General features: G+C 40.0%; 1 protein-coding gene across 3 annotated transcripts in view; it reads left to right on the top strand.

The window, feature by feature from the left end:
* GAREM1 (GRB2 associated regulator of MAPK1 subtype 1) overlaps window positions 1-21,137 on the top strand; it is a 175,977-nt gene that overhangs the window by 126,407 nt on the left and 28,433 nt on the right. For 2 of the 3 annotated variants that reach the window (XM_053913335.1, XM_053913334.1), the window contains exon 3: window positions 10,211-10,341. In XM_053913335.1, the coding sequence (XP_053769310.1) occupies window positions 10,211-10,341 (131 nt within the window). Of the gene's footprint in view, window positions 1-3,726; window positions 3,793-10,210; window positions 10,342-21,137 lie in introns of all 3 variants that reach the window. The other variant, XM_053913336.1, reaches the window with a different exon arrangement.

The raw sequence follows: 21,137 nt of genomic DNA, 5'->3' as shown, positions 1-21,137 counted from the left end.
CTGTCTCTCCTCCCCACCTAATCATAATTTAAGGAACTAACTATAAGTGATGTAGGGCGTCCACACTTCAGAATAGGAAATGTTGTGTTGTGATATTTCAAGTTTGGGCTTTTCACTTTTAAATTATGCTTACGATTAGTATAAATTTCAAAAACTGATAATAAAAAATGAACAAAAATTCACAGAATATAAAATATAAATTGCCTAATTATTAAAAATTGATCTATTGATCTTGAAATGCAATTAAAATACCAATGAGATACTATTTTTCACGTATCAGATTGGCGATGATAGATTTTTAAAAGTTTGTCACTAAACTTAAGGAAACACACTGATAGTAGGCATATAAGTGGGCACAAAGTCTATGAAAATTACTTGGGGAATATCTATCGAAAGTAAAATGCTCTTACCCCTTGGCCCAGCAATTCCCCTCTGAAGCATTTCCTGCCAATGTACTTGCATTCAGTACACCAACCGTTCAGAACAAGGATATTACCTTCAGCATCACTGTCACTACAAAAGATTGGAGTAAGTCTGAACGCCCATCCACAGAGGACCGGTTAAATTAGTTACGGTATTTGCACAGTGTGAAACACTGTGCAGCTCTTTAAAAACACAGATTTTTACGGAATGATAAAAGCACTGCGGAATGCCACTATTTGTTTTGAAAACAGTGGATTATGTGTGCAGAGAGATACTAAGTAGTATGTCTGGACGGATGTACAAGGGAACAACAGCGTCTGCCTCTGCGAGATCTTGGGATCAGACTGGGAAGGAGACTTCTTTTCACCCTGTACCCTCTGCTACTGGCAATTATATAGATTAAGTAATCTTGAAAACTCGTCACACTATTCCAGAAAGGGAAGCTAAGTGGTTCACCAACACTGATGGTTTTTCATGCATTGTTGGTGGAAATGGATGTTTACATAAACTTTTTAAATGGCCGTATGTTGGTTGGTGCATTTAAAAATAACAAGAAGCTAATCTTTTACCTGGCAATGCTACTTTTACATTTCAATCCTATAGAAACTCCAGCCTGCGTGCATACATAAAGTTAAAAATACAAGAGTATTTGTAAAGTTAAGTCATGACAATAGAGGCAGATTCCTGTTCAGGTTTAGCTGCTTTCTGAAAAACGTCAACTGCTTTGTTTTTACTGTGACTTAAGAATTGTTCATTTCTTCACGTTTGGAAACAGCCCAATGGTCCTAAGGTTCAATCATTTGAACCAGATTGTATCTCATTTACACAACTGACTTGAAACCATCTAACTTAATGTCGGTGGCCTGCCTCTGAAAGGTGAAAGAGAAGAAAAGTGAGGACTCGTTCATTTGTTCACTATTTATAAACACCCACTTTCCACCATGTGCGATGCAACCCCGGCGGGTAGCTCACTAAATAACACAGACGGGGTCGTGGCATTTCCAGCATTCCAGGGTTCATTTTTCTTAACCGTTTCAGCCATTCTCAGGTTGCTTTGGTATTCCGGTGCTGCTTTTCTTGTTGTTATTTTCTCTTCTATTTCTTCATTTTGGGCTGGTTTATGTGGTGTTTTCCTGCTCCCTGCAAAAGGGGAAATGGCAGCAGAATGTTGTTGTTCACTTGAGTTATGGGCCCACAGATGGATGCTGAAGGCCTCAGCTCTCATTCCGTTTCTTTTTATTTGCACACGTAAAGTCGACCACTGAGCTGAAGGGACAGTGAACAGCAAAACCAGAGCTGTAAAAGAGGATTTACCACAGACCCTGCTTGTTACCAGCAAGGACGGGAGCCTGGGAAGCACGTGGCAGGGAGCCCCGTCTGCGCCGAAGCACAGGACTTATTTCCCCTGACCACTGACCGTGGCTTCCCCACCAGCAGCAAACGTGGCAGTAAAGTCAGTGGCAGGCCTGACTTTGACTTTGACCACCTCTGACTCTCCCTGTTATTTCTCTGCACCTCGGCATTGTCGCTCTTTCCTTAATTAGCAAAACTTGCTTCCATTTTTCATTTCTAACAAGTGACCTTTTACATGTAAGCAAAAAACAGTATGTCCCACGATAGCGCCTGCAGCCATGGACAGGTGCTTGAGACTCAGATGCCTCAGGTAGGACCTGGGCCTCTCAGCTGTGCTTAGTGCGCATCCGTTTTGAGGTAAATCACTCCAATTATTTTGAGTGACACACAAAAATGGATATTTTCTGAATAAGTTATTTCTTGTCACCCTATTATGTAATTTAGTTTTCGAAACACGTGAAAACAGTGAAATACTGTACCAATCTTTGTGTTTTAAATATTACCTTGAATTTAGTTAAACTGTAGTAGATGAACGTGTCATTGGTGTTGACTCTGTTCCTGGGGGTTTCAGAGTCCTGCAGATGGAACAGCTCTCACGGCGGAGACGTTTTCTGAAATCATCAAAGCCGCTGAAAGACAATGCAGTTTCCTCCCTCTCCGAGAATGGAGCTTGACAGTAACATCTCAGAACAGATGTTGTGACGATCTCCAAATGTTTTTATTTGGTGGCACAAAGACCCTGTTATTCATGAAATGGTCTGTTAAAAAATTAGTTCCTCCATGTGGGGGTTGTGGGCATGTGTTATGTAAATTGATTTTGCATTTTGGCAGGGAATTGGCTCTTAACTCCTAGATTGTCTCCACAATTTGACTCTCACACGTTGTTCGGGCTTCTGGGCTACGGCAGCCACAGAGGAGAGAGCAACACAGTAGCTCAGCATCCTTCCCAAAGTACTACAAGCTGACTCATCGCAGAGTGTCACAGTCTTTTATAAAAGAAGAGAAGCTAAGTAAAAGTTCATAGAAATTTGGTCTTGTAAAATGTAGGGAGAAAATACGGGCATTTGTGTTTGCTGGTGATTTGCATCATTCTCCTAATATAGTCCATTTTTACAATTATAGTTTCTTGATTTTAGACTCCTATTAAAAAGGGAAACTTCCATTCTAAGGTAAACATGGGTCAGCTGAGGGTGTGGTTTCAAGTACTTCGCAAGAGACCTGAGTTCAACTATTGAGGAGTGTTGGAATGTAAGGCCTGATCATTTTCACTTCGGACACTTCGGCTTCTTGCCCCTACCCTGTTTTGTACTTCCACTCCCCACAGCAGGACCTGTCAGCAAATGGTGTGGCCTGGGGGCCACATCTGACCTGCCTGTTTTTGTAAATAAAGTGTGATTGGAGCACAGCTGATCAAATTTGTTTACAGATTGTCAATGGCAGCTTTTGGGAAAAGTCGCCGGAGTAGTTGCAACAGAGACCATTTAGCCCACGAAACCTAAAATATTTACAGAACAAGTTTGCAACCGCTGCAAATAAAAAGTCACATATATGCCGTGACTCATTATTTAAAGCATTACATTAAGACATTTGATAGACCGGTATTTAGATTTTAAAGGCATTTGTTGGGTGTAAGACATGTAAAATAATTAGTTGGTTTTAGCAGATTAAACATATGACAGGAAATGTTTAAAATAACAATATACATGTGCAGAGAAATGTATAGACTGAAATCTTCCAGGACAATGTGCAGAAACTGTGTGGAAAAGAGAGAGAAGTTAACTGACTCTTGGATAGTCAATAAACAGTTAAAAGAATGAATGAAAGAAATTAATTTTTCTGATGTACAATATGTTCAAACGCTAAAACTTGTAACATTTGGTCATATTTAGCTGTTAACTTTATTTTTATTCTTATTCTTTCTTCTGTGTGTGTTCATTGTTCTCCGAATAGTTTCTCTAAGTGCTCCCATGTGTGTGTGACTCCGAAGTTTTTCTTCCCATCCAAACAGCAACACAGGTGAGACGAGAAGTTTCGAATCCGTACAACTTGATGTGGACGCCACAGCCATACCAAATATGCCTATTCGTTGGGCCATAAGCCGAAATATATGTCAAACTGATGAATACCTTAAGACCACAAATACAATAGAAAAATAAAGAATGCTTAAAGAATGACCTCCCAAACTGGGAGAGAAGAAAAATGGTGTTAAAGGAATAGAAGCAGTTACAACAAGAAACCCAGGCTCTGTTATTTGAACCAAAATATCAGCAGTCATGACAAATAGGGTCAGGAAAAGTATGAGTTCTAACGCTCTTATTTCATGAGCAGAAACATCCTGTTTTGCCAGGAGATACACTTTTTTCCCCTAAGAGGATCCTACCACCTGATCTTTATTTTTAAGGGATATGCTACCAGGGGTGTCCAACCTTTTGGCATCTCTGGGCCGCACTGGAAGAAGAGTTGTCTTGGGCCACACATTAAGTACATTGTGACACATAATCACAAAAAAAATCTCATCATGTTTTAAGTAAATTTGCAATTTTGTGTTGGGTCACATTCGCAGCCATCTTCGGCTGCATGCAGCCTGCGGGCCGCAGGTTGGACACCCCTGTCTAGGGCCACGCTACCACAGCCACCACCAGCCATGTGTGGCTGATGAGCACCTGTAATGTAGCCGGTGTGAGCCGAAGCGTGGCCCAGCGTGCAATACACACCCGAGTTAAAAGACTTTACATGAAAATAAAAGAATTCTTTTTTTTTCTATCTTTTTTCTCTAACTTCTCTCGCTTTTCCACACAGTAATGAATAAAATATCTCATTAATGATTTAAAATATATATTATATGTGTGTATATATATATATATATATATATATATATATATATATTACTCATCAATATATCCCATATTGAATTTAGGTGTATTAGCTTAAATGAAACATTATTAAAATTAATGTTACCTCTTGCTACTATTTTAATGTGGCTGCTAGAAAACACATAATTGCATATGTGGCTGGCATTGTATTTCCATCAGGCAGGACTACTGTATGGGGAATGTCTCATTTGGTACAGAAACGTTAGGGCACGGTGACGCATCCCCGCCTAAGAATGCACTTCTGAAGGAGGATGGAATTTAGTGTAAGCCCGCAGCTTTCAGGTAGTTAATCTCCCTGCTCAGAGACAGGGCGTCTGCAGACCGTTGGATGAGTGTTTGGATTACATGCAGATCCCCACCTTAGGAAAATCTTTCTAAAATATTGCTCACAGATTTTAAATTAAATTTGTTCATATTCTTAGAAAGGTATCCTTTGTAGGTTTTCATAAATCATACCTGGTTTAGTAATAGAATGGCTTGGATTATGTTAGGTATCAAATCTATAATTTCTTTTCTAACAACTTCGAAAATGTAAATCACAGTTGAAGGTAATTGGACATATTGGCAAATACCTGATGACTCTGTCAAATGGTTCCAGATATTCCAACCAAATGGATCTAAAAACTTGAACTCTGACGACTGCTTTGGTCCCCTTGGGTGTCATGTTCTGATGCTGGGGGGACTGCCTATTTCATCCTGGACTGTAATCTCAGCTGCTTATCTACCTTACTCTTGGGTTGCATTGGTCCCTGAAAAGCATTTCTCGAGGTTCTGTGTGGTATTCAGGTAACGATTTTTAAGTAGACCAGTGATACACCATTGCTTCTTATTCTGATGAGTGAAACGTTCACGTAGCATTCATAAACAAACAAACTTTGTGTGGAGTAGTGCAATTCCCCTTTTATTTATAACTTTGAAAAGCTGCAGTTACTAGTGCATTGCTTCGTTGTCTGCCAATCCCAGAATTAAAGTAACGTTCTGTCTTTTGCTCAGTGAACATTTATTAATCACCTATTGCATGTGAGGCATTGTGCTTCCTTGAGTTTGGACAAGTTGAATTTGGTGCTAATGGGATTTACAAGTATAAATACCCAATAGACTCTTAAGTACACGTCTGCAGAAATTAAGAGAAATTCAGACTGTGTCAAATATGTTTATTATATATTTATACAGTTGTTTACACAAGAAACATTCAATGGTTTAACTGCACTCATCTTCGAAGAGCTGCAAGTCAACACGGGAAAGAGATGCTCTTTGATGCCCATTGAATTGTCTAATTTAAAAAATGCTCAGCGTGGGCAGATCGTGGGATCCCCAGGATGCGCACGCAGGCTGCCAGTAGAGATACAGATTGGTTTAAGTATTTTGCAGAGCGGTAGAGCCATGTGTGTTAAACGCAAAGAATTCTGTGATACCCTTTGATTTAATAATCCCACTCTAGAAAATGTATGTAAAACCTGTGAGTCCAGAAGGGAAAAGGAAATCTCTGCATCTCAGAGAGAGGCGAGGAGCTGAGAGCTGCTGAATGGCTTCTTTGTGCACTACTTTAAATGCGTCATCTCCGTCAATCCTCACAGCAGCTCTCTGAAGTGTCCCCACTTTACAGGCAGAGAAACAAGGCTCAGGCGGATTGCAAACTTGTCAGTTTTACAAAATTTGTCAGTGGCAGAGTTCGCGCTGAAATTAGACATCTGCCTAACTCAGAGTAATTATGTAAGAATAGAAAACAGTTAAAAATGTGGAAAATTGCGGGAAGGAACGGAGCAGAAAACTGTAGACTCATCATAATTATTAAGAAGTTGTGCATTCAGGGGGAAAATTGGGACAACTGTACTGGAACTACAATAAAATATTTAAAAAATAAAATAAAAATTAAAAAAAACAATTTGTGCATGGACTGAGTAAGGGACAAATGAAGTTTAATGTGTTATTGTGGCAGATTTTGTTTAAATAAGTGTGTTGAAATTGCCATAATCTTTTTGATTTTTTAAAAAATTCTGTTGTTTTTTGTGAAAAGGCTATAATTAACGTATTTTGACTGTATTTTCACAGGTATTACTCATGCCTCTATATGCTTCTAAAAGGTGTCCGAGTTGTTATGTGTGAGTGCTTCCTCTTTTTTGTTCTTGTCGCCTACTCCTTACCTTCTGAGAGCTCTCCCATCAAGGTTCATCACCAGCAAAATCCCTACATCCTTAAACTCTTCTCTGAAATTACTTTGATCTTATTAAATCCCAACCTGGATATCACCTGAAAACATGGTTTCCCTGAAGCCCTCCTGGAGGCAGCTCTATTTTTGGCCCCCAAGTTGAGGGGGTGTAATTGGTCTCTTCATTACGGACATGACCAATTCCACTTCAGCCCTCCCTAAAGCTTTAAGTCTCTTCTCATCAGACTGTATCACCCACCACCCCATCATTGTTATGGTCATCTACCAGCTCATGGTCCTCCTTCGCCTCTCCAACATTTTCACTCCTGGCTCACCGCCATTCTCTCCAGCAACACTTCTCTTTTCATGCTTACCTGCATGGTTCTTGCAATGCTTCTGGCTTCTCAGTTCCTAGAGCCCCGCACCACCTCAGCCGTTTCTCTCTACTTGCCCCCGACACCACATCAACACAAAAACCACATGCTTCCCTTACCTCGATTGCATGCATTCCACTCTGACCACTGTCCTCTGCCTGGCTCTTGAGCTCACTCCCTCCCTCCAGGGTACAGAAGTCAACGCCATCAGAGCCTACCATTAATCCCACTACTCTGTTCATTTCTCCCACCTCCCCCAGGTCAAGTTCCATGGACCGTTGTCATAGTCACTCCCTTGCATATATCCTGACTCCTGTGCCCTCTCTCAGGCCTCATACGCACTTGGTCACTTCACTATCTGGGCTGACTCCAAATCGCTGCCGGCTGTGTGCCAGCTCCTGCGGATCAGACATGAGCTGGAGAAAAACACAACACTGTACTGCTTGATTTCCTTTTAATTCACGACCATGAACCTCAAGTGGGAATTCATGACTGCCCAGCAGTCATATTATGATAACCAGACTTTTTACAGTCTTCTTCTCTTTCCTTAACCTTCCTAACACCTCCTCTCTCAACCTTACTCTCAACTGGTGCCTTCTTTCTGACTTTTGCTGAAAATACTGAAGCAATAAAAGACAGCTTCTACCAGCTGCCACTGAACTCATCACAGATGAACTGCTGGTGACGGCCAGCCCCTCCAGTCCCATGTCCCCCACCTACGCAAGGATATGCTCCAGTAATTCCTCTCATCATCTGTTGGTCATTCCCATCCACATCCATCATATTAAGAAAAACAAAAACAGTCCCTACATCCCATTCTACTTCCTCCCTTTAGCTACCGCTCCATCTCTCCCTTCAGCTACCACTCCATCTCTCTTTCCCTTCCATAGCAAAACTCCCCAAAGCATCATCTGGTATCCATTCTTGTTATTCCCAGTTCTCCTTTGTCAGTCTCTCTTAAATCTAATTCAGCCAGGCTTTCAGCCCAGCTATTCCAGTGCTCGTATCCAAGTCTGCAACAAATACAAGCTGCCACGTTCAACAGTTCTCTGTCCTCATGTCACAGTCCTGCCAGTGGCATTTGTCACACTCGTTCATACTCCTCGCTCGAATCACCTGGCTTCTAGGATGCAGCCTTCAGAATTTTCTTTTTACTCTTCTGGCCACTCGTCCTCAGTCTCCTGGGACTTAAATCACAGACTTCTCTGTCTACAGGGCCATCATCATTAAAGGGCCGTGGCTTCCGTGTCATCTGTGTGCTGATGACTCCCGGATTTATTATTTCCAGCCAGACCTTTCTCTGACCTCCACGCTTATATGTCCATCTGAGAGCCTTTGGGATATTTGGATGTCTAATAGGCATCCCAGACTTACCCTGTCCATGCTGAACGCCTGATCTTACCCCTACCCCTCCAACCCTACCCTGGTCAATGGCAGTTCCATCCCTTCAGCTGCTCAGGCCAGATTCCCAGTACTTTCTCTCTGCTTCAAACCCCTGCCACCTGATACCTGAATTATTGCAGGAGCCCCCTAACTCTGCTTCTATGCCTTGCACCTCTATAGTCTGTTCCCAACTTGGCAACCAGAGTGGTCCTTCTGTGATGTAGATTTGATCACCTCTTCTCCCCCAGGGGCTCCCCATTCCACACAAATGAAGAGCCACAACTCCACATGTGTGCACAATCTGACCCCCTGTTATTTCTCTGACTTTCTTTCTCTTCTCCCTTACCTTTTACTCACCCTGCTCCAACCGCACTGGCAGCATGCCAAGCAGGCACCCACCCATCCACCTGAGGGTCTTCGCAGAGGCTCTTGCCTATGTTTGTAACCATGAGAACTCAGCTCCCAGCCACATCAAAGGTCACCCCAGCCACACCTACTCTGGCCACGCCGCACTCTCCATCCTCCTCACTTTTCCCTATTTTCAATAGCACTTCTCCCCTTCTAACATACTGTATATACTGCACCCATTTATTATGTTCATCATCTGTCTCCCACTACCATGTAAGCTTCAGGAGGACAGAGGTTTTTGCCCAGTCTATTTCTTATTTCCAGCATCTAAAATAATGGCTCTACCCAATAAATACTAAAAATTCATGTGTTGAGAGTATGAATGAACGTTTCCCTATTTCTGCCTGATGCTCCATGTATATGTGCTCCGAGATCTGCGTCAGTATAGCTTTCAATTCCTTTCCAAGTTTCGCAAGTGTTATATTGTAAACAGCATTCAGAAAGTGCTACTGCAGAAGACCACGTCATTGACTTGATTACATATGGTCTTTCATTCGAAACTGAAAACAACTCTAGATTGTAGTAGTAGTATCATAAATACTGAAAATGTATAAACTTCACAATAGATCCTTGACCTTTTTAAGAATGTGTTCAAAGTTCTTGAGAAAGCCCCCAAATTACGGATACCACAGAGTGTAGTTTACTCTCATGAATTTCATACATGCCAATAAGAAGGAAAGAAGGAATCCACTTATTGCTGCAGATGCCCTATGGCTCATTCATTAGGACAAGGCTCACCCCCTACCCCACCCAGCTGCTCCGTGCTCAGGCTTTCTGCTTGTGAAAGTTGAGGGTCCACTAGATTATTTTATTCTATTTGCAGATTTTTAGAATACTCATTTTAAAGCTTAGTACCCCAAGCCACTTGACCTTGGTTTTAGAATACAATGTTTACGGGTGGTATTACCACTAAATGACAACGTGACTTACTGTTAAAAACAAAATGAGTAACCACTTACAACAGAGGAAGTTTCTACTTTGAGATCAGAGTACAAGTGAGCATCCATTCAGTTTGATTTTGGTCCTCTGTTAATAAACTCTGAATATAAGCAAAGAAATACGTGCCTGTTTTAATTTTTAAGCTGATGTTTAAGAAAACCTTCTGCCATGGTAACTTGTTTTTTTAATGATAGTGATCAGAAGCCTGTGACAAGAAGAGTGGGAGTAAGGAATGGGGATGCTGTCGCCACGGTGACAGCTGTCCAGCATAAACATCTCACATCTCTTCCATTTATCATGTGTTTTAGGCCAATTCAAGCTGCTGGAACAAGACCGAGATATAAAGGAGCCAGTGCAATATTTCAACAGTGTGGAGGAGGTGGCTAAAGCATTTCCCGAACGCGTGTACGTCATGGAGGAAATAACATTCAACGTGAAGGTAGCTCCAGAAGAACCAAATATTTATCCTCACTAAAGTCATTTAACTTTCAGGGCATCATATACACAGAAGGTGTCCATCTAGGCCTCATAGGAGAGTTCCATATTCCTAATGTGTAGGTGTCAGTGGCCAAAACTGGCCTTTAAAAATTGGCATGTACTGCAGATGACCTGGTGCGCAGACAGGTACCTGTGCTTAATTAGCACTATCTTTTTCTAAGGTGACTGTTAAGGCAGATCAAAAGCTTTTTTTTTTTTAATTTGGACTTTATCCCCTAATATGTAACACATGTTTGGCCAGATCTTCTGTGAGGCTGGATGCTCGCTCACAGGAGCAAACAAAAGACACATGAATAATCTACTCCAGACACTTGTTTAAAGAGAGAGAGACTTGCAGAGCATAGCCTGAGATCAGCATATGTTCATTCCATTTTTTGTAGACTATCTGTATCAGTATATATGGGGAAAATAAATATGCAGAATGTTGCCAATAGCTACTTACTGATCCTTGTTCATCAGAGAAAACTAAAAAGTGTGCATTGTGCTGCATTGGAAAGGGACTAAGCAGAGAAGCAATGTCACCAACCAGGTCCAAACTTCTTGCCTGCAGGTCCACCGCATTTTCTTTAGCAGCATTCACAATTACAGCAGACATTTTAGAAAGTGTCCACAGTGAAAGGATTTTCTGTTTAACCTCCTTTCAACAGGAAGTCCAACTCAGTCACATTCTCTAAACAGTTTAAGATTTAGAGGGCGAGATGCGTTTTTCTCAGAAATTCACTCTGTGTGAAAAACAGACTGCATGGTATCTTAGCCCAAGGAAGCAACAGTGTCTTTGTGGGTGAATCAGTCCTCCCACACTTCTCAGGAGAGGAGGGATGCTCGACAGGTGCCTTATTGGAGAAGTGGTTCTGACCATGTGATTGGCTACGCCAAGTCATTCTCTCTTCTAGATCTAAAATCCAGCAGCTGTAGTCTACTTTCTTTATTGTATTATTCAAATGGGTAAGATTTTGTGTTTTGTACAATTTTTACTAAACAAATTATGCTTATATTAAAAATATTTATAAATTTTAATCCTTAAGTGACCCAGTCAACTGGTATTCAAGACAACTTATATTCATTTACATTGCAGATTTGTGAGAACACATTCATTTTCAAACATTTAACAATGACAAGAGTCATTGGCCAGAAGTTAATCAAATCCTATACCATTAGTTTCTTGATATGATTTAAATCTCTCCTTAAGACTTATATTTAGAATTATCTAAGTGGAAAAAATCATTTAGAAAGGAAAGCTAATAATTTTAAACCATTTCTGAAAACATTTCATTTACTGATAGATGATGAGAGATCGAACATTAAAAAATTGTATAATTTTAAAGATTTTATCATGTATTAAATTTAATATTCAGTCTTTTGTGGCAAATTTTTAATGTAAAAGATTTTTAAGAGATACTTCTGGCAATTATTTTTTGTCAATTTATATGAAATCGTCAATGATTAAAAGAATTATACTGAAGCCTATCAAAATAATACATTTTGACAGTTTTAACAGAATATCATAATTGTATTGTTTAAAATGTATAGAGATGACATTTAAAAATTCAGCAGACTGTATTCAACACTATTGACCTATATACTTAAAAATGATTAAGATGGTAACTTTTATGTTTTATGTATCTTACCCATAATTTTTTTAGAAGAAAAAAACATTCAGAGGCACAGATAAGTGTATGGAATGCAAGCTTATAACATCCGTAGAGCTGACTGGATTTGGGTTAAGTCCCTGTGCTATGCATACATTAATATTAGTACCTGTAGTCTATTACTTACAGACTTTAAAGATACCATCACGTCCAGCTGCACTAATCATTAACACATTATTCAATTCTATTCAAAGAAGAATTGATACAGGAACCTCGGGAAATTTGCATGAAGAAATACACAAAAGTCTGTGTGTTTAGTGAATAAATACCCAAGTAAATAAATAAGCCAAGGAGATTTATGGAAAGAATATCTGGACCAAAAGATGTAAATGTCGGTGTTCTTGAAGGAGAGATTATTGTGTGGTTGTACATACATACAGTGCTTAATGTGAGAGCCAGATGGAGGTGAGGAAGAGGTGTGCTTGGTTGTTTCTTCCCCTGGAGGAGAAAAAGTGCCTAACAGTACCATTACTCATTGCAACTCATTCATATATATATAGCTGTTATAAATACTGTATCATATTAAGTGTTATATAAAATAGCTGTTACCCAGGAAGGATTTTTTTAAACAATAAAAGAATTCATACACCCTTGGAAAACTTCACCTCCTACTCTTCACTGTGAAGAGCACCAAGGGGATAACAACCGGAGAAACGGCTTGCGGTTGAGAATTGTCGCTATCTGGCATCATGATAGCCAAAAGGCACATTTATTACGTGAAACAAAGAAATATATGTTTATATGTTCATATATATCCACAGCTGCACATTGAAATGAAACATGATAAGAAAATGGAGTAGGACAAAAGTATTGAAAGAATGGAAACTCTGCCTTTGTTATTTTCAAGATTATAGCAAAATTTTAACTGAATAAATGTAATAGGTCATATTACTATTGTTTGCACCTTTATTTAAAAATAGACATTCCTTTTATCTTGAAATCCAATCAAGATGTCTTTAAAAGATGACTTGATGTGTTTAAAATTATCTACCTGATTGCCCCACCATTGATTAACTGCCTGAAATGAGCTAATGTAGGGTAAGTACTTCATTCTTTAACCGGGAAATAGGCTTTGAGCACCTTCCATCTGCCCCACACTGTTCTAGGCTCTGTAGGTAAGCAGTGATCATTCAAGCCCCTCCCTGCCTCCCAGAAGATTACGCTCTATTGGGATGGCAAACAATAAATAAGTGCAAATACATCCTTCAAATAATGAGATCGAGAAGACAGGTGTATATTCAGGTCTGAGCGTGGGGCAGGGTCAGAGTTTGGGGTATATACTTGCAGTTCATCAGCTTCTAAATGGCATTTGATGCCAAGGGATTGGGTGAGTTCATCCACCTCACTGGTTCTCAACCACAGGTGATTTTCCCCCTAGGGGACATTTGACAATGTCTGGATATAATTTTGATTGGCACAGCTTGCGGGGGTGGGGGGTTGATGTGCAGGTGCTGCTGGCATCTGGTAGGAAAAGGACAGGGATGCTGCTAAATGGCCTACCATGCACAGGACAGCCGCTGCAGCAAAGAGTGAGCCGACACAAAATGTCAATAGTGCCGAGGCTGAGAAACTGACCCAGAGACTAGATAGAGAAGAGAGACTGAGGACTGAGCTCTGGAACACGCCGCCACTAGAGGCGTGTCTAGAGGAGTGATTGACATGAGTATCACTGGGGTCTAGAGGAGTGATTGACATGAGTATCTCACATGATTGACGTAAGATTGAAAGACAGTGAAGCCCATACATGTCCCAGAAGCCAAATGACAAAAGTGTTTCAAATAAGAATGGTCACCTGTGTCAAATGCTACTTAGTGATTGAATTAGGTAAGGACTGGGAATGGCTATTAAATTTAGCAAAATGGAAGCCATTGGTAGTCTGCACAGGAAGGAAATAACAGTCAGCTCAGGCACCCAGAAAGTAAGTTAACCAGGGAAGTATAGCAGGGTGGTCCCAGAGTTTGGTCAAGGTAAACTTCAAGAGAGATTACTAGCACCAACGTTTTATTCTTCCAGCCATCTTCAGCTGCCTGGATGCAGGTGTAGAGTAGACGGAGTTGGGCTTCTACCAGATGAGTGTAGCAGATCAGCGAAGGGACAGATGAAGTGTGCTCCACAGTGACAGGTCGTGGTAAGCATGGACTCTCCACTGGATAAGGAAGTGTGACTACAAGAAGTGCAGCCAATGAAAGTTGGAGACCCCAATGGGGTTGGGTTATAGAGCTTCTGAAATGGATAGGTTTAAGAACATGAGGTGCAAAATAGGAGTGCTGGTAGAGTGTAAAATGTTTGAACTTCAGGCAGTAATATAGGAAATGACAGGAGTAGATGTTTTTTTCAAATCTCAGCATGTCATTTGAGTTGGCAACTGAGGAGGTAAGAACAGAAAATGGGAGATAAGAAGGCAAAAATAAAACATGAAAGAATACGGGGGCAGGTCCCTTCTTGTGCGTCACGTGGGTACATTTCCTGCACTCTGTCCAAGCCAATGGATTTGATATTTTTAGAACTTTAGTCACCTGCCTCTTTGACATGTTCTTCCTTTACCCATCCAGTTTGGGGATTCCATGGTAGAATTTTGTTTTTGTTTATCTGCTCTCCTGCTTATTTGTTTTTTAACTATAATAGGCATTTTCTTTCTTAATTATCATTTAGTTTTTTCACCAGCCATCTCTACCCTCATGTTTACTTCCAAAATCAAAAGATACCCTATTTCTGAGTTGACCATCTCAACCAAAGGCTCATTTCTCAGCTATTTAATAAGAAAAATAGCAGCACCAACATGTTGTAGGCATGTTTCTTTCTTTAAATAAGCTGCTATGATCTAAAAAGCACATCACACTGTGGCATGTGGCTCAGACTCTGCATTCCGAGCTGAGTCCAGATCCCAGCTCCAAGCACTGACCGTGCCACAGGCAGGCTACAGGACCCCTTGAGCCCAGGGGTCTTCACCTGCAAAGTGGGGGTGATACTACCCACCTTACAAATTTGTCATGGGATTTAAATGAAGTAATGGACCGAAGTGCTGTTAAGCATGTAAGTGCAGGGGTTGGCAAACTGCAGTCTTGGGGCAAGCCGCCCATTTTGCCAGGAAAGCTCTATTGGCACCCGGCCACCCACACATGTTCAGTGTTGTCTGGAGCTACCTCTGCAGTGCGGCAGCAGAGTTGAATACTTGCAGCAGAGACCAAATATCCCACAAAGCCAAAAATTATTACTTTCTGGCCCTGTAAGAATATTTACCAACCCCTGATTTAGAACATAAAATCACACTAAAATAAGTTGCACATTGTCAAAAAATTTCCCGCCACAGATTACTTCACTTATTCTTTGTTTAGTGCTTTATAGTCAGTGTCTTAATATTAAGAACATCGTACCAGTTTGTCGCTGTTATTTTTGCTCCAAAATACCCCTTCACCCTAAATACTTTTTTGGAAACTTATTACACCAGTACTGAGTGAATTATTTCAAATGTTTCCCAGCCTTTCAAACTCAGCCCAGTAATGAGAAATTTTCCCACACAATATTTTTCCGCCATCAGAACAATGATTAACAAATTAAGTCTTCATTTAACTTCTGTCTTTACTGTGAAATTTGTGGCGAGGGAAGAAAGGGTAGCCTCCAGATTTGGTGTTGAGAAACTTGCAACTCTCTTTAAGTGGGTAAAAGGCATTTTGACTTCACTGCTGACGCCCCTACTGCTCTCACATCAGAGGGAACCCAAGTACCCTAATCTGGGTGTTATAATGTTGCTCTTTTTCATTCCAGCTAATGAGGTAATGAGGTCCACGCTTTCAGCTGTTCCAGCATAGATATTTCCCCAGAGGCAAAATAACAAGTTTGCATTGTCTCAACCAGGGAAAGTGCCCCACTCAGGACTTGTGAGATTTCAGTCAGATGCTGAGCATAGTCACCACTTCAGTGTGCACAGACCTCTTAAAGGCCGTTACCATGTGGTCTGGGACGGGAGCTGAGCTGACAGCCCTGTCACCTGCATATCAGCTCCTGATTACTGGCTTTGGCACCTGTTTTTGGCAGGGATGTCAGTGTCTAGCAGCAGAGCTAGTATGGGGTGAAGAATGTCAGGGATGTCTTTTTTAAGAGGAAAATAATCATATCAGATTCAGACAACTTAAGTGATAGCTAAGCTTCTCAGTATTGAGAAACATGATCAAGAATCAGATGGTAAAATATTACAAGTAATCCAGCCGGACAGAAATTTACAGACATTGAATTTTTATAATCACTAAATTTTAAATCTGGAAGGGCCCTTACACATTGCGTAGTCCTACTCCTTCTTTTAATACATAAGAAAACTAAGAAACAGATGTTAGCTGACTTCATTGATTCACAAGAAGCCACAAAACGACTTAGCAGCAAAGGCAGGTCCTCCTAATTCAATCCAGTCGCCTTTCTGCTCCCTCACATTCTATTTGTGGTCTCGAGATAAGGCTTCCAATTGTGATCAGAACAGCCTTTCACATCAACACAATAACTTGCACATTTAATTCATTTTCTTGTTTAAAAATATAAGTAAATGTGTTCAATAATTATTACCTAGCCATATCCTTTTGTTTTTATATTTCTGAAACATTTATACATAGTATATTTCTGATACACAGGATTTGGCAGCTTTTATGAATGTTGTACATATAGATTTTTACATCTTATTTCATACCAGAGCATCACACCAATATTTTAAAAATAAAATCCTACAGGTTAACTTGGGGTTTCTTCTCTATTGGCATCAATGTAGTTTATTATGAGATTGATTACAGCATGTCAGAAGGGACTCCTTCAAAAATACTGCTGTAAAATTCTGACCCAGGATGTTAACCAGAATTAATAGAGAAACAAGACTAGAGTTGGGTCTTGCATTGCTGCTTAGAAAAGCATTAAAAATACACTGAGATGGTTAAAATGCATTACTGAATAAATAAGGAAAAGTTCTAAAGTTTAATATGATTCATGCAACTTGATGCAACTTGATGCTGAATTTTTGGATTTTTTCCCAAGGCTTTCAAGTTACTGAAAATCAGTCTTGTTTTCCCCCCAAGTCATAGACTTGAGGCACACTTGTGCCTTTTATCTTAACATATTAGTTACTGTACTTAAAGTTGCCGTCTAAAAAAGTGCTGGAGAAACGATCTTCCCCCTTCTGCCAACTAGTTAGACTATATCTTATTTCCCTACGTAAAGTAGTTAACAAATGAAACATATATCATTTTACTTTCTTCATTCATTTTAACAGAACAGACCACAGACAAGGCCTTGAAGATGCACTAATGGGGGGGTTCTGACTGCTTGTGGTCTACCCCTGTCACAACTATTCTGCTCTCTGCCGTCTTTCTGATCACAGCAGCAGCTTCCTAGTAGCCCCTCTTCTACTTTCATCGCCGGCTCGTGGTCATCCTGGAAAGTAATGCAAAATAGTGGTGCTGAAACATTATTGTCCTGTGGGGAGGTTTTTTTTAAGAGTATAGTTTAATCATAACCATCACTACTAGTTTAAAATATGTTCCTAGTTTCTGTCTTGACAACTCAGAAAACGAATCTCCTCATGGTATAAGATTGCAACAATGTCTGAGAGGCAGTGTTTTCGGAAGGACAGGGATCATTTACTCTGGCATTTCTCCCACCTCTCTGGAGCCTTTGGAGCATGAGTCACTCTAGATAGCCAGTTTGGGGGGCAGCTGTAAATTTTAACAAAAATCCTGTCCAAAATGACTGTCATTTCCATTCAGTTTCTTAAAATGTATTGCAATTCTCTGGCATCCTAAAGAGAAGTACTTGAACAAAATTTAAAACTTGTGCTCATCTCCTGAGATGTGTGTGACTTCTGCCTTTCTGTGGAGAGGCCCTACCACCTGTTTTGTGCTGTTTCATGGTCTCACTTAAATTTTTTGTTTATTTGTTGCCTCTTGTGTTTGTTAGAATACTTGCCTTAACAGTCTGTATTTCTAGTTCTAATTTTTACTTCTATCCCACTGTGGTATGGACACTCACAACCGAGTTGGATAGAAATTTGATGAGTTAGGAGTAAGTGCGCTGATTAAGGTCCTCAAAGGTTTACTCTAAGCCCTACTAACATCAACAGCTGCTGAGGGGCCTTTAAACGCACTGCCTTGTTCTTGGCCATACAGCCATGTACCACACAACAACGGGATCCAGATCATTCTGAGAAACGCATCATTAGGCGATTTTGTCGTTGTGCGAACGTCATCTGGTGCACCACCCCAACCTAGGCAGTATTGCCTACTCTGCGCCCAGGCTGTGTGGCGTCGTCTGTTGACCCGAGGCTGCGAGCCTCTACAGCGTGTCACTGCACAAAACGACACAAGGTGAAATTAAGCACAAGAGAAAAATGATGCAATCAAGAGGGGTCATAAGTGACAATAAATGCTATAGTACCGTAAACATATTTTTAAATGAAAAAACTGTGGTATAGGAAAAACTAGCGACACCATCTTTTATTGTCATTATCGAGTATAATGCACTGTGCATCACTGCATGTGCTGCACTTTTATACGACTGGCAGCACAGGTTTCTTACACCAGCATCACCACAACCACGTGAGTAGTGTGTTATACTAAGAGGTTACGACAGCTATGACGTCGCTGGGCGATAGGAATTTTCTAGCTCCATTATAATCTCATGGGCCATGGTCATACGTGCGGTCCCTTGTTGACTGAAACTTTATGTGGTGCCTGACTGTATTCTTGCAGAGAGGTCAGGAATTGTCGATTACTATGCAACTCGAATTTTATTGTGTAAGAATGAATTTTAAACATGAAAGTGAATGAATTTAGGTAGCTCATTTTTATTTTTATTTTCAGTCTTTAAAAATTGAATGTTTTTCTTACGATGAGTCAGATGTCATTATTTTTAAGATTTATTGAGAATGATTAATTGGATACAGTTGTGAGGTTAATTATTTCAGTGTTTGAAGACAGTCTGGTGCTTTTTATGTCATCTGAGGTTTAAAGACCTCCTCTGAAAAACTACCAATCGGCAAGTCCTCGGGCATCCCAGATCACGTCATTCCCATTGTACGTGTCATCCCTGCCCTAGTTCCTGTTTAAAGAAAAAGGCACCAAAGATTGGCATTTACTGAACTCTTGGTGCCTTTTCTCATTTTCGGAAGTTTGGGGAGAAATGTGTGAATATTAATCAAATATTATCTGTTTAATTTACAAATCAGACAGATCAATCCTGACTTTTTTCCCAAGAGTTGAAATTTTTTTTCTTCTCTAAGTTTACTGTTATTCAAGCCCAAGAGTTGAAATTTTAACCTCTGTGATGTGTTTGATCTTTAGAACAATTATTCTTAGAGAACAGATTGCCTATTACCAGCTCCATCAGAGAGTGTGTGTATGTGTGTGTGTGTGTGTGTGTGTCAAATTTTACATCAGTGTTTTGAAACATTGCTTGACCATGGGGTATTAACTCTGAATGGCATTGTGAATAGTAAAAGCCAGATAGTTTCCTGGATTAGACCTATTAGAGTTGTTTAGATAACACACTCTGAATTACTTCCTCTCAGGAAACACTGAAACTGGAAATGTTAACCAGGCACGCATACCAGAGCACTTAGACAGAGCACATTGTTTCTTTCGTTATTAAAAAAATAAAAAAAGGAAAGAAACTATGCGAATAAATCACATCTGTAGAAACCAGAAGAGACTATTTGGCTCAACTGCCAAAGGAAGAACATTTATTTTTGAGATTCCTCATCTGCCATTGACAGTGCCCACAAGATTGGTTGGTACGTTAGTCTCATAATTTTGGCAGAGCTAATTGTTAGCATTAATGGTGACATCAGAATTGGGAGCATGGAATTACAGATTGTGCTCACATATGTTATGCATGTTAATGTGTGGGGATAGGAATAACTTCCATTAGAAGTACACACATCCACAAAAATGTTAGCAAAACTGTTGAATGTGCCCAGAGAGTGACATTTAGAAAAGATCATTTTGATCTGTTTAATCTGTGCACAGCACTGTCTGATTTATATCTCAAAAGCTACGTAGACATTCTCTTTCTGTTCACTTGGTGTGAGGTACTTACTAGACCTCTAATTTATTTATTCTGGAAAGAGTATGTTAATAAAGGTAAATTAAGAAAATTATAGTAAGTATCAATTAAAGAGCTAAATCGCGGATACTTTACTATTGCTTCATATTTGAGAAATGCTGTTGGCTCCCTGTATGTTAACTGGAAATGGTTTGGTGTTTGAGAGTGAACGTGTGTGTTTCTCAAATCTCATGAGAGCCCTGTCTCTCAACATCCCTGTCTCCTTCCTGATCCAAACGGACAAACTGCCAAGTTTTTTACAAAGTTCCAATAAAAAGGAAGTATAGCAACGCAGCTGAGCATTTTGGAAGCTAGTACATTCACTTCCTTTGAGATACAACTGTAGTGATATTTTAGGCACTATTCTGACATTAAGTTTCATTCTGAGATAATACATTCAATAAAAACTTGAACAATTCACAGTATAGGAAAAAAGATCGTGCTTAGAAGTAGTGGTTTGAGCTTGAACACAGTACCGGATGGAACAGAAACCAACATGAAAATACAGAGATGTGGAAGGTAGTGTGAAACAGTTGTAAGAATTAAAATGGTTTATTAGTAGTAAAAGTAATAATAATGGTCGCTATTTAGTGAGAGCCTCCATATGCCAAGCACTGTGGGAAGTTGTTTGCATACATTGACTTAGTCTGCAAAGTAGATGGTGATATTCCCTTTTTATAGATGAGGAAACTGAGATTCAAAAAAGTAAAACGCTTCGTGTAAGGTCATTTCACAATAGAGGCGGGATTCATACACTCAGCTTGTGCTTGAGTTGACAGTATTGTACCATTCATAGTATGGTACCAATTAATTTCCAAAGGCCATAGTTACTTTCGCTTATCTATACTAGGAGGCAACAAATTTTTTCTGTAAAGGGGCAAAGAGTAAATATTTTATACAGTCAGGGTTGGAGCTTCCTGACACTGTCAAACAGTGGAAGCAGCCATAGACTCTACATAAATGAGTGGGCATAGCAGAGTCCTAATAAAAGTGTACTTACAAAGTGCAGTGGGGG

Source organism: Desmodus rotundus, chromosome 10 (genome assembly GCF_022682495.2).
Source record: "Desmodus rotundus isolate HL8 chromosome 10, HLdesRot8A.1, whole genome shotgun sequence".
Classification (NCBI taxonomy): Eukaryota; Metazoa; Chordata; class Mammalia; order Chiroptera; family Phyllostomidae; genus Desmodus; species Desmodus rotundus.
Note: the sequence above shows the minus strand (reverse complement) of the source record. Positions and strands in the feature narration are given on the sequence as shown.